The following is a 15,143-nucleotide window of genomic DNA, read 5'->3' on the forward strand; positions in this document are numbered from 1 at the left end:
GCATTATACATTTTCACATCTCTTAAGATTTAAGAATTTAAAAAAAACATTCATTACTTCAATCACATTGTGGAACTTCGTGAAACAGAAACTATTTTCATGTGAGAAATACCTTATTGATGTATATCTTGAAAAATATTGAACGATGTATCGTTTTTGACCATGATAACGTTTGAGAAAAAAATTATTGTTGTAGGGCTACATGGTGACGTTGATAATTTTGAACACAGAAAGAGAAACTTTTGTTAACAATTAGAATAAATTATTTTTAATTATTCACCAGTTGGAGATATCACCGTTTGTGTAATACCAACACGTGCGAAAGGGACTATTTTTGGCCATCAGCTGAGTCATTCGTCACCACTCGCCCCTTTCCGTAACCTGCAAGAAGACTCGTCCCTCTGTCGATGAATGTTATGTGCGAAAATACGACAAACCAATCAGGATGCGCGTATGATTTCAAGTTCTTCGTCAAAGAATCCCTCAGAAATAATTTTTGATTTTACACATGTCTTGCATTTAAAAATATACCCAAGGCACAGTTAAATGTGTTCATTCATACTGTATAATTCCGCATGTCCAGATGTGCTTTAAATTGCCTCTGAAACATACATTATATATGGGGAAATATATGTGAACCATTACGCAACGAGTTGACAATTGTTTCAGGTATGCCCTTTTGCGCTAAGACGGAACCCGGTCGCAAAAATGACCATGAAAGGGGCACGAGTCGCTATTCGGCTTGTCCCGGAATAAAACGAGTTGGTCACGAATGCAGCTGAGTATTTGAATGGAGGCGTTGGTAGCACACTGCAGATGAACATGACGTTTACTGTGGTCCAATACGCTTAATCGATCTACTCACGGTAGACGCTTCTAATTTCCACGAAACTTGTTCCATGAGCGCAGATATGTAATATCGGGGAGTCTATATCTCCGTGGTGATATGCATGCATCTTAAAACTTATAAAGGGTCAGAGCATCACTGATAAACAAAACAGTATGTCGATGTGTCGTCACAACATTATTCGCTCTAAATAGACGTTTTGAAATACACTCGTAATAAAAAGAATAGCATCAGGCGGTGACATGTTTAGTGAGGTGAGGTGAGGTAAAATGGGGTTTAAGGTCGCGTCCAAGATTATTGAACTTATGTTTCGACGTGCATGTACGTGTGTGTGTGTTTGTGGCTGCTTGTACTGATGCCGATTTATAGTGCTGGCCCACTGAGATACCATGCTGTAGTTTAACATGAATTCCCCACTCAGACACAGTATACTGACTCCGAGCCGACCAGTCCTTGTTTTAGCCCCTTAATGCCGAGCACCAGAAAGGGTAACAACAAGTACCATCTTTTAACGTCTTTTTGGTATGAGGCGGCAGGGGATCGAACCCCGGACCTTCCGCTCCCCGGGCGGACGCTCTACCACTAGACCACGTAGGCGGTCGACAAGTTTACTAATCCATAGATCTATATTGCTGTGGCTTGGGGTGTGTATTAAGCATGTATTTGGTCTGCGTGGTAACCCACATAAGAAAACGAAGAAAATGTGCATAAATGCCCTTATGAAACACATCATAATAGATAATTATATATAAATGAAGGTTGTTACATCAGTGCAGTGTTAGCTGTCATAGCTCATGAAATAACCAACATCTATGGATAATTGACATACAAAAATGACTTGTTGGCATTTATCTAACCATTTGAGAATAATTTGAAGAGATATGATATCATGAAGTGTCAGGAAAGCATTAAAGCTTGTTGTTCACATGTCAGGTTGTAACGACATCACGTACATCAGTCACGCACATTGCAAGAAGCGTGCTGGGTTATGGGTCGGTTATTTGTCAGCAACGTCCGGTAAACATGGAAATTTGACACTAAATCCAGTGATGGTAACACATTCATGCTCAAAAGGAAGCCATTTTCCTTTGAAATTATTGTGATTTTTAAAAGTACTTATATAACTAAATATAAGATAGCTACGCGATAAATCGCAAAGAACAATGAAGAACGAAGCGTAGTTTATTTCACGATAAATAGAGAATCTCACCCGAGTGTCTTTTGATATCGAATATATCAACACGAGTTGATAAAAGTGGGAAAACTCCGAGGCTTGCCGAGGATTTTTTCCACTTTTATCAACGAGTGTTGATATATTTGATATCAAAAGACACTCGGAAGAGATTTTATTTATCATCCAACATCATTCTTCCAACTTTTGCAGTTTGTAGACAGTAATAAGCAGTGTCTTAAGTGTAAAAAGTACTGCTAACAGCTTCAGTAGCAGAGCCATTAGTGATGTCATTTGATTGTGATGTCATGGTAATCAATGACGTCACAATGGTCTGCAAAGCATTGTGATGCAATTTCATTGCAGCGATATCTACAGTGTAGATATCGCTTGATCTCACCCAAGCGATATCTCCTGTGGGAGCCAGTTTTGGATGATAAAACATAGTTCAATCATGACGTCATCTCTGGAGATTCGAATATACACTCGCAACTTGATGACGTCAAATATTTTTTAGAGGGGAGTGTCTAGAGAGTTGTTCCCCATATATGTAGCTGGGCTACGCAGATAAACGCAGTGGCCGAACGATCGCATCAACAAGTAGGAGAGATATGGCAATCGGTATCAGGAGAAAAGATACAGATAATTGGCGTGAGGATTGTGAAAATATGCGGGAAATACCAAACTTAACTGTTGGGTCTCGTGTAAGAAATAAACGACTCGTGGTCGTTGTTTATCGTACAATAAAACACTGCAGGGAGAATAAACCAATCGGGGCTGCAACCCTCATGGTTTATTCTCCCTGCAGTTTTATAGTGAAGGATAAACAACTCCCATGTCATTTTTTCTTTAATATATAACGCCAGGGCTATAATAGCTAGATATTGAATACTAAATAAACTAGAAACTATTAGCTACATACTATGTACTACTGAAAATAGATATTGAATACTAAATAAACTAGATACGATAAAACTAGACACAGAAATAATATGTACTAGATGTTACATACAATAGATATTATATGAACAAATTCTTTGTACTAGATATCAAACAAGCTAGATATTATTAGACACGATTCTGTATACTTGATTCTACATACCATAACAACGTAGATTCTAGATACTTTATGAACCAGAAACAAAACAGTATTAGGTATTGAATACTGTATACTTGATACTGGACGAAGAACGAGTCGCTATTCGCGAACACCTGGTGTCATCACTGATTTTCAGTGGTCAGTTCATATAAATTAACTCTTTTGCCCTTTACGCCAAATGGAATCTATATATATACCGTATTCAACATAATAAGCGCTCAGGGCGCTCTCAAAATTAGAAATAGGGGGCGCTTATCAGAATATTATTTTTAGTTGAAAGATCGTAAATTTCGTGGTTTATGCTAACAGCCTGAAATGTTTACATACGACAGATATATTTTTCAAGAATTTAATTGCCCATAATTAATGGTGATATAACACACGAGTGCGTATTATTCACGAATAAATAAGTCTTGCGTACATCGATCAATCGGAAGGGGTGCTGATTGGGAATGTTCACTAGCCAATATATGAGCAAATATCGCCGTGGGCGCTTATTAGAGCGGGGCGCTTATTACGTCGAATACGGTATACTAGATATTCTCTTCTATTGACAATTTATATATATATTTGATCAGAAGGGTCTTGATAAATACACGAACAATGTAACAACACAGGCTCAATACTGCACCAAAGGAACGTGTGATCCCCGTGTTATTTTCACTCACAATCGATGCCAACCCTCACACTTGCTTCTGGATGGTCGTGGGTGATGGGAAACTGATGAATTATTTCCAGAGCGTAAACTGAAAATGATGTAATGCATGCAGTGTGTATGCAAATATGCATCCTGTTTGTAATATGGTGTATGTGTTCCCTGTAAGAAGTTTGCTGTTGAAAGATATAAAAACAATAGGTACTCACTCGATTATTCCCACGTAGAGCTGAAAACCCAGTGAAAAACTTAAATCCAGTTAAAAACGCACTCACTCACTCAATCAATCACGCACTCACTCACTTACTCATGCACGCACTCACTCACTCACTCACTCACGCACTCACTCGCCCATCCACTCACTCAATCACTCACCCACTCACTCACCCACCCACTCACTCACTCACTCACTCACCCACCCACTCACTCATTCGCTCACCCACCCACCCACCAACCAACCCACCCACTCACTCACTCACTCACCCACCCACCCACCCACCCACTCACTCATTCACTGTTTTACAAGTACCAGTTCCGCATACACGTATCACTGATTTCACTGTATAAATTTGCTTGTACTGTCAACAATGTATCTTTATATTCGTGTCCATTTCTGATCGGAAAATTCAACGAACGTGGGCATTGTGTTTAAACCTCGAGATGTCGACAAGCGTCACGCAAAGATGCGACACCGTCAGAGGTGACCCATGTGGGCGCACTCGATTCTGAGTTGCCTAGAGACTTTGAGGACATTAGAGCTGCATCTTGATATGTTTACTGCAGCAATAATGAGACAGAGGGCTGTCAGCTACTGCTGCCGAAGCCATGCAATTCCTGTCCTTAGGCACACGAGCTGGTGTTTTTGTTGAAGTCCTATGCGCATTGGCCACAGCATCAGTCGAATGAAAGAGGACATAGTTATGGAATATTAATATTAGTATGAGCAACAATTTCTTTTTATGTATCCTTACAGAAGTAGTCAGGAAACCGGTTGGCCATCCATGTGTTCAAAGGAGAACCAATTTGCAAAACAAGAGTTGCGTTGTTCCATGATCCGTTGGTCGTGGTTCGAATCTCATATTCTTCCTTGTCGACACCATATCCGCGCTCTTTGGTTTCACCAAATTGTAAAGCATCCATGACCATGATCCCATGAGTTTGACTCATACATGCTGACCGGCCACTGTACGGTTGAGTGAGTGAGTCTGATTTTACGCCGCAATGTCATGACAGGGGACACCAGAAATGGGCTTCACGCATTGTACCAATATATGGAAACGGACCCGGGTCTTCGGCGTGACGAGCAAACGCTTTAACCACCAGGCTACCCCACCGCCCCTATACGACAGAAATACTGTCTGCAGAGAACTGTAGCACCTCCCAAGACCTGTTCATTATAATAATGTGTTTGTGTACAACGTAGATATATGATATGAACCACACTGTACGACATAGTCTGACATCGAAAAGTATCTGCCAAACGTGTAAATGAGACTGTTCACGCATATTATTGACAGTTACTGTCCAAGTTTGAACCCCGATATCGTAGATCTATTATTAGCAATGTTATTTATTTTGGTTTTACGAGTAGAAATATCTGTTGGTCGCTTATAAAATGTAGCGTCCTAATAATCTTATTATACTCAGAAAATATATATTCAATTTGAAATATGCTGCTTCAACCGTTTCTAATTATTTAATTTTTCATTGAATTAATATAAAAATAAAACGTCAACGCCCCCCCCCCCCCCCCCCCCAAAAAAAAGAAGAAAATATATGAAAAAATTATATGAACGTATCACCGAAAATCAGATGACAGGTGTTCGCGAAAAGGGTAAGCATGTTCTAACGGTACAAACCATGTGTATCACCATTCGCCAGCAGATGAAACAGTCGATGTATCATTTTAAGAGTATCCTAGAAACATACAGCCTTCCATTTTACCATTTCTGTTAAATAACATGGAGTCCATTCTTGTCTCCACCGTTGACAGTCAGAGTTTGTTACTTCCCATCTGTTTTATCTCGGTCTCAACCTGATACTCCAGGACCAGAAACAAATGACGTCATACACTTCAGTAATACATGACTCTTCCGCGTAAATGTTCACCGCTGTGACAGAGAGCAAGCGTTTCGAGGGAGACGCGAGACTCAATGCGGTCAAAATGAACAGGCAAATGGCGTGTGTTTGATTGGTTTTGAGGACGATTCACTGGTTATCCGACAATGAAATACGACATACCACAACTGGTTTCAGTTTCAGACGTGGCGTGAGTCAGAGTTGATGTCTGTGACTGTAACGGTATTTTATATCGTACGGAGGCGCCCGAATGACGCGCACGAAATACAGCAGACCCTGTTAACCCGGACGGAGCTTTTGCAGTGGAATCGTCCGGATTAACGAATGTCCGGATTAAGTAACCATGGGTGAAATGAATTTTGAACATATCGACTTTATAAAATTTAATACAATCATCCGAAAAGAAGGTATGCTAAATATACGGGATCCGGAATAACGGAGAATCACTGTGTTCTCTACGTAGTGTTACGATACACATTTGGATGCTTCGACGTTTACAACCTACGTGTAAAAAAAAAAAAACTCTTTAAAAAAATTATGTATTTTTTTCTCCAAATTTTTAAACAAATGTATGGAACCCTCTTCGTGCCACATACATCCATATGCGTTGTGGGCAAGAGATCTCCTTTCAAGTAGATGACAAAATCTCTTTCGTAGAAGATACCACTTATTCATTGTGCACCCAAAGGTGCCATCAGTTAGAGGGCCTGCCTGGTTACCGGGGTTCGGAATAAGAGGGTTAACCGAATACCCAACGAAATACAATGACTCAGTCATGGATTAGTCTCGTGTAGTTTAGTGGTTTGCACTTTATAAATATAGCGGCCGTGATGGGATTCGAACCACGGACCTTCTGATCCGAGGTCGGACGCCTTGTCCACTAGACCAAACAGGTTAACTTCGTCAGCTAGTTGACTAGGTAAGAATGTCATCTTTGGGATGACTCCAAGCCCTGCTACATAAACTCACTGTAATTTACATTTTCACGTTAGTGAGTGTGTATGGTTTTACGCCGCTTTTAGCAATATTCCAGCAATATCAAGGCGGGGGACACCAGAAATGGGCTTCACACATTGTACCCATGTCGGGAATCGAACCCGGGGCTTCGGCGTGACGAGCGAACGCTTTAACCACTAGGCTACCCGACCGCCCCCTTCACGTTAGTAAATAACCCACAACAGCATTTTTGCCATGACAGATGTAAAATTGTTTCTACTAGAATTATATAGAAACTCACACAATGAATACTACCATCTGGACAAGAATTCACTTTTTGAGAACAGTTGGTTTCATCATCGTAAAAGTGCCATTTTACTTACTATGGAATACTGTAAGGGACATTCTTGCGATCTCGGCTTTTAAACGAGGTAAATGTGCCAAAAACACGTGAATGCGAGATCGCGAGAATGTCCCTTACAGTTTTCCATAGAGTGTCTGTTTTCACAAAGCGTGTCTTCATGGTCTTCTTTGGCATCAAGGTGGCCCGGTGGTGTAGGGCGTGTCACAGTGCAGTTCAGAGTTGTGTCCTTAAGGCGTGCCAGGATCCGCTGATCAAGGTTCGAATCCCAGGTTTGCCCTGATTATGATCCGTGGCACCATAGACGTAAGCTTTCCAACGGGAAACGTCCGATACCCGAATCACTTTTCTCCCACATAAAGCTAACCCTTCAATATATTACTGAAATAGGAGTTACACGCAACTCACTCGCTCGCTCTAGAACATCAAGTGTTTGTACTATTTCAAAATGAAATGATACATTTCATCCATAAGAATAAGTATCAGTACACCTTCCAAACATCATTTCTAAATACCAAAAGGCGTTACGTGTTACCATGTCTAGGGCTCGGTGTTAAAGGGATAAAACAAGTCGGCTCGGAGTCTCTTGACTATGAGTGGGGTAACTATCCTTGTTAAAACTGCGGCAGTTTATTTCCGTGGGTTAGTACTATAAAACTGGCATAAGTCCAGACTTGAACATGCAGCCTAAGACATGCACACGTACGCACATATACACCCAAATCCACAAACGCACGCACACAAACGCACACGCACTCGCACGCACACACACAAACAAACACATCTCTGTAATGTTGCAATAGTTAAAACCCATTTCACCTCATCTCAATTCAACTGAACTACTCGTGGTCCAGCGGATGAGGATCAACATAGTTCAAATCGTGACAAAAGCATGAAATTTGGCATATACATGTAGGTCCATTTTGTAACCCTAGTTTCAATTAAAGCATGACTCTCTCGAAAAATGCTCTCAAATGGCGGCCATCTTGAATTTCAAGATGGCCGCCATTGAAATTTGCTCTTGTTTTGTAAATTATCATGTGTTATGTACCTGAATAATCATTTAATTAAATACTTTTTAAAATATATTTCATATTGATATTGTTAGTATATTCTATTATATTTGTGCGTTGTGTTGTTATTTTTATTTATATGGCGGCCATATTTGTTTTCAAAATCGCGTCTTCTGAGATTTTCATGAAGTGTTTGAATTCCTATTCGGTGATTTAAATTTACTTTAATGAAAAATTGAGTTTGTTTAAAATTAAATGTATTGCCCAATTTTACAAATAAGAAACAAGATTTGTATTCAAAAGAATATTTATAATATTTAACTTTGAAAAAGTTACATCAACTCTTTTTTATAAAATCTAGCAGCTTTGATATTTTCTTAGTTCAAAGATCTATCATAAAGCATATGTCTAAAAAAGTACAATTATTAATGCATTTTAAAACTTTAATTTTACCAATGAGTTCCTAAAGTCCTAACTATTGAAACATCAATATCAATTGACACTGTTTCTTGCTGACAGCTTCCCTCACATAAACAGAGCGCCGTGCATGTCAAATTGCTTTCGAGCATTTGCATTGACCTCTTCATGCTTACAATTGCAGTGGACCCGTGGAGATCCGGGGTAGAATAGGTCTTCAGCAACCCATGCTTGCTGTAAAAGGCGACTATGCTTGTCGTAAGAGGCGACAAACAGGATCGGGTGGTCAGGCTCGCTGACCTGGTTGATGCATGTCATCGATCCCAATTGCGTGGATCGATGTTCATGTTGTCAATCACTGGATGGTCAGGTCCAGACTCGATTACTTACAGACCGCCGCCATACAGCTGGAATATTGCTGAGTGCGGCCTTAAACAACAAACAAACACACAATAGTAGTGGATCAGTTCTTGACAGGCTTCAGATGCCTCTGTTAGAGTTGTCCATTGTGGTAACTAGGCTCCATGTGTATTGCACCAGCCCCATTCTGTTGGGTTGGGGAGATCAGCTGTCAGCGACATATCTAAAACACTGTTGCACAAACAGTGCGAAAATAAGAAAATTCGGGACAGAAAAACTCCAATCTCAACGACTTGGATTTCTTTGGCGTCATTCTTACGCCATGTGACTAAGGGGGAAGTGGTTGTAAACCCCTTGAGGTTAAGTCAACACTGCAATCACGGCGGTGGATTCAAGAGGCGATTTGTGTGCCCCTTCAGCAGTATGTGAGAAGGAAGCTAGCAAGGCAATTTACCTGAACGATCAATTTGTGTCAGAAGATTAAACTTCTCATTGATAACTGGGTTCCCCCTCAGTGTAGTTGTATCCTGGCAGTAAAGGATTATTGTTAGTATTTATAACGAGGGGATTTGATACTTTGTTGGAGGAGTGTCTGACTCAGTGGAGAGTGCTTTGAAGTGTTACGCTTTATATTGTTGCAGGATCCGCTGATTTTGTGTTTAAATTCAGGATTTGCCCTAATAATTATGTTTGGTTTGTCATCAACGTCTCCGCACCCGCGCCCACGCCCGTACCCTCACCTTCACTCGCGTCCTCATACTGACCCACATCCTCATCCTCACCCGCTCCCTTACCCTCACCCTCACCCTCACCCGCTCCCTTACCCTCACACTCACCTACACCTTCACCCTCACCCTCACCCGCTACCTTACACTCATCCACACCTTCACCCTCATCCGCTCCCTGACCCTCACACTCACCCGAACCTTCACCCTCACCTGCTCCCTTACCCTCACACTCATCCACACCTTCACCCTCACCCGCTCCCTTACCCTCACACGCATCCACACCTTCACCCTCACCCGCTCCCTTACCCTCACCCACACCTTCACCCTCACCCTCACCCGCTACCTCACACTCATCCACACCTTCACCCTCACCCGCTCCCTTACCCTCACACTCACCCTCACCCGCTCCCTTACCCTCACACTTACCCACACCTTCACCCTCACCCTCACCCGTTACCTCACATTCACCCACACCTTCACCCTCACCCACTCCCTTACCCTCACACTCACCCGAACCTTCACCCTCACCTGCTCCCTTACCCACACACTCATCCACACCTTCACCCTCACCCGCTCCCTTACCCTCACACTCATCCACACCTTCACCCTCACCCGCTCCCTTACCCTCACACTCTTCCACACCTTCACCCTCACCCGCTCCCTTACCCGCACCCTCACCCACACCCTCACCCGCGCCCTTACCGACACTCTCACACTCACCCACACCCTAACCCTCACCCACACCCTCTCCCTCACCTGCTCCCGCATCCACATCCGCACCCGTACTCCAAAGTGGTAAAAGTCTACTCGTGCATTATTTTGGGTTTACCTCTACCCCCAAGCAATCACCCCTTAAGGACTGAAATGGTGTTCAAAGCGGCATTAACCCTATCCACTTATGTAGTGAGTGTGGAGATGAGGTACCCCGAAGATGAAGATGATTTGGAGGCAGTGACGTTGACGACATTGACGACTATCATAATTACAATACCGTCGACGTTGACGTCAACACTGATGAAACAATCACAAATGTCCTCCAAACAATCCTCACAGACCTGCAAGGGATTCCAAGACACTACGAGACAAAGTAAAAGCCCTGAAGATCAACTGACAATCATTCCCATCAATGATAAATGACGTGTGTATGATCCGGAATGCTTCTTCAAACACTGATATATTTCTAGCAAAGTGTTATAACCTTAATGTAAAGGTCAATTGTATCATAACGATGGCCGGTACCTTCGCCAATATACGTCTGGGCCGTGTTACAGTGTTAACTAGGTCGGACGATACCGTTCTGAGAGAGATAGCCTGGCATAACTGATGTCGAGATTACGTTACTATGGCAATGTAGTCGATGTTCTCTTCTGTATTTGTTCGTAAATGTGGGTTTTCGATTTTTCATGTTCAACAACCCGTCTCCTAATATCATGTACAATAACCCGTCTCCTAAAATCATGTACAATAACTCGTCTCCTAAAATCATGTACAATATTCCGTCTCCTGATATCATGTACAATATTCCGTCTCCTGATATCATGTACAATATTCCGTCTCCTGATATCATGTATCATAACCCGTCTCCTGATATCATATACAATATCCCGTCTCCTGATATCATATACAATATCCCGTCTCCTGATATCATGTACAATATCCCGTCTCCTGATATCATATACAATATCCCGTCTCCTGATATCATATACAATATCCCGTCTCCTGATATCATGTACAATATCCCGTCTCCTGATATCATATACAATATCCTGTCTGCTGATATCATGTACAATATCCCGTCTCCTGATATCATGTACAATATCCCGTCTCCTGATATCATGTACAATATCCTGTCTGCTGATATCATGTACAATATCCCGTCTCCTGATATCATGTACAATATCCCGTCTCCTGATATCATGTACAATAACCCGTCTCCTGATATCGTGTACAATAACCCGTCTCCTAATATCATGTACAATATCCTGTCTCCTGATATCATGTACAATATCCTGTCTCCTGATATCATGTACAATAACCCGTCTCCTAATATCATGTACAATATCCCGTCTCCTAATATCATGTACAATATCCCGTCTCCTGATATCATGTACAATAACCCGTCTCCTGATATCATGTACAATAACCCGTCTCCTAACACCATGTACAATAACCCGTCTCCTGATATCATGTACAACAACCCGTCTCCTGATATCATGTACAATATTCCGTCTCCTGATATCATGTACAATATCCCGTCTCCTGATATCATGTACAACAACCCGTCTCCTGATATCATATACAATATCCCGTCTCCTGATATCATGTACAATAACCCGTCTCCTGATATCATGTACAATATCCTGTCTCCTGATATCATGTACAATATCCTGTCTCCTGATATCATGTACAATATCCTGTCTCCTGATATCATGTACAATAACCCGTCTCCTAATATCATGTACAATATCCCGTCTCCTAATATCATGTACAATATCCCGTCTCCTGATATCATGTACAATAACCCGTCTCCTGATATCATGTACAATAACCCGTCTCCTAACACCATGTACAATAACCCGTCTCCTGATATCATGTACAACAACCCGTCTCCTGATATCATGTACAATATTCCGTCTCCTGATATCATGTACAATATCCCGTCTCCTGATATCATGTACAATAACCCGTCTCCTGATATCATGTACAATAACCCGTCTCCTAACACCATGTACAATAACCCGTCTCCTGATATCATGTACAACAACCCGTCTCCTGATATCATGTACAATATTCCGTCTCCTGATATCATGTACAATATCCCGTCTCCTGATATCATGTACAATATCCCGTCTCCTGATATCATGTACAATATCCCGTCTCCTGATATCATGTTCAGTACTCCAGTCTGATACCACTGACATCATGAAAACCATTCCACGAATATTTACGTCCTTTGTCAACTCTGGCTTCGATGGACCAATCAGAGACAAGCGATGTAAGGGTCTTAACAAGGCAGTCTCAGGGTTCAAGTGGGGGTTATTGAGATGACAGGGTGATGCAATTTTACCCAACATATTTTTCTGCAAATACCACGAGTTTCTGACCTTGTCCATTGCTTTAAACAGCACATTCCTTAAATTAGCACATGCATACTGCAGTCCGCATCAATTAAGATACCGTGTTTGTGGAAGGGTATATTACAGTGGATAATACCAACCGTACGTTGTATTTATCGAGATGACAACATGTATATAATTAGCGTGAAATCAAGTCGATATCAAACGAGTCACACTCTTTCTGATTTAATGGCTTGGGCAACCCGATTTGCTGTTCAGAGTTGCGTCCCTTACACTAGCTAGACTCAGCATTCACCTGATGAAGTTGCAAGAAGTTGCTCTGAAACGTCGTGACAAAGAATAACAGAAGTTGCTTTCCGTAAAACGTGTCAAGTATTCATGTTCTCACAACTTCTTAATGTCTATCAAAGACTACACTCGCCAGAGAGTATTATCCTGGTTCGTCCCGATTATATGTCAAGGTCTGTCAGGGGGCACGTGTGGCGAAAGCCCGAAGTGATGCAGATCTCAGACGTTTACCACTTCGGTGAAACCCACGAGCACGGGTATGGTGATGACAAACCTAGAAACATAATCGGGGCGAACCGGGATTCGAACCCACAATCATAGGTTTCTGGCGTGCCCAAGGGACGCAACTCTGCGTATTTAAAACGAATTTGCCTGTATTGGTTTACAAGGATAATATATTATACAGAAGGAAAATGGAATTCTCTCTGTGTTGATTCTTGGTAACAACAGGTCCTCGGTATGCCAGACTTGTCCGATCAGCTTTCGGGGGAGGATCCGGTGGTCAGGACATCTGGTATGATCACTATTTGACAGTGATTCATAAACACAAGGTCATGATAAGCGGTCGGGTAGCCTAGTGGTTAAAGCGTTCGCTCGTCACGCCGAAGACCCGGGTTCGATTCCCGACAAGCCCATTTCTGGTGTCCCCCGCCGTGATATTGCTGGAATATTGCTAAAAGCGGCGTAAAACCATACTCACTCACTCACTCATGTGGAGACCGCCTCTGTGGTCTAGTGGTAGAGCGACAGCCCGTCGTTTAGTCTCTCACTTTCAAGATGTCTTCGAATAAGAAATTTTGGCTGACATTTAGCGCAATTTCCAAATTCGGAAACATTTAACTTGGCCAAAACGGGTACCCCTTTTATGAATTGTCAATTGTTCATGTTCTAACGTGGGTATTTGTTAATGTATAGGAAAGTTTAAGTTTCATGATATGTACATAAACATACGTGTACATGAATGTTGTGCATGTATTTGCACTTGTGTTTTGTACAATGTACTTGAGAAAACCAATTCTTATATTTTTTGGTTTTGCAGCAAGGCAGTAGCTCGGATACAGTTCTGCTCAAGAGATCTTTGAGACAAGCTTACGAGGACCAATTGGCTATGTTACAAGAGGCAGAGGAAAACCTTACTCAACAAATAGCAGCTCTACAACACCAGAGGCAGGAGATCACACAAAGGAAGAGGAGTCACTATATGTGTCTGGTCAACCTCATCACGTGTTACAGGAAACGGAAGTGAACATACCGGAAGTGACGTCCCGGAAGTGGAAAGGGTGTCGCCTGTGACATAACAAATCTGCCCAATTGTAACATGTGTTTGTAGGAGAGGAGTGCCTGGAGTTCCAGTTTCTTAGTAATGCCATAATAGAGATCGAAATAAATTAAAACTGTAATTCTGGTCGTGGATCATTTAAACAAAGAGGATTGCTGGATGTTGTTTAACCTTTCTACCATCAAACTTCTACCTGAAACCGTTCTGGTCTGAACATGCATGAAATTAAGTCTCACTGTTCAACGTGTTATCAATTTATGAAAGACAATGTAAAGACTGAACAAATAAATTGTATTTATTGTTCACATTTCCCTTGTATATTATGTGGACCCGCTGTTAACACACATCATCAATCAGAGAGTTAAAGTCACAATGCACTGCCCCAAGCGTCTTTGAGGCGGGGATGATGACGTCAGTAACACGTGACCACCGACCAATAGCACTGCCGCTGTCTTTTTCTTGGTTGGGGAACTTCTAGGCTTTTCTGTGCGTTTCGGGTGGGCGTTTCGTCAATGCGTAGTAAAAATCGAAGAAGGTTACTCGGTAGTCGAACGGCGGCTTGTCTGTTCTCGGTCTCTGGAACCTGAAACATTTGATTTGAAACGCAAAATGAAAATTCAATTGAAAATAATAAAATACAAATTATCAATGAAAGAAAATAACCAGTCTAGATTATCAGCTGAAAAGATTCCATTTGGCGTACATGACAAAATAGCTGTGTCACAATTATATGAATGGACCACTGAAAATCAGTGATGACAAAAAGTAAACTTTGGATATTACGAAATCGGATACGGTGAAAAACCATTCACACGAAATCTCTCAACTCGACG

The 15,143-nt window shown here is 41.7% G+C and overlaps 1 protein-coding gene and 1 long non-coding RNA gene across 2 annotated transcripts in view; one reads left to right on the forward strand and one right to left on the reverse strand.

Annotated features, from left to right (window-relative positions):
• LOC124123184 overlaps positions 1–14,613 on the forward strand; it is a 36,710-nt gene extending 22,097 nt beyond the window's left edge. The window contains exon 2 of the mRNA XM_046486472.2: positions 14,071–14,613. Coding sequence (XP_046342428.1) covers positions 14,071–14,277 — 207 coding nt within the window. The 3' untranslated portion in view covers positions 14,278–14,613. The remainder of the gene's footprint in view (positions 1–14,070) is intronic.
• Positions 14,593–15,143, reverse strand: part of LOC124123182 — a 58,125-nt gene continuing 57,574 nt past the window's right edge. Inside the window, exon 2 of the long non-coding RNA XR_006859277.2 lies at positions 14,593–14,893. This is a non-coding gene — a long non-coding RNA (uncharacterized LOC124123182). The remainder of the gene's footprint in view (positions 14,894–15,143) is intronic.

This window comes from Haliotis rufescens, unplaced genomic scaffold (assembly GCF_023055435.1).
Source record: "Haliotis rufescens isolate VD_foot unplaced genomic scaffold, xgHalRufe1.0.p SCAF_13, whole genome shotgun sequence".
Classification (NCBI taxonomy): domain Eukaryota; kingdom Metazoa; phylum Mollusca; class Gastropoda; order Lepetellida; family Haliotidae; genus Haliotis; species Haliotis rufescens.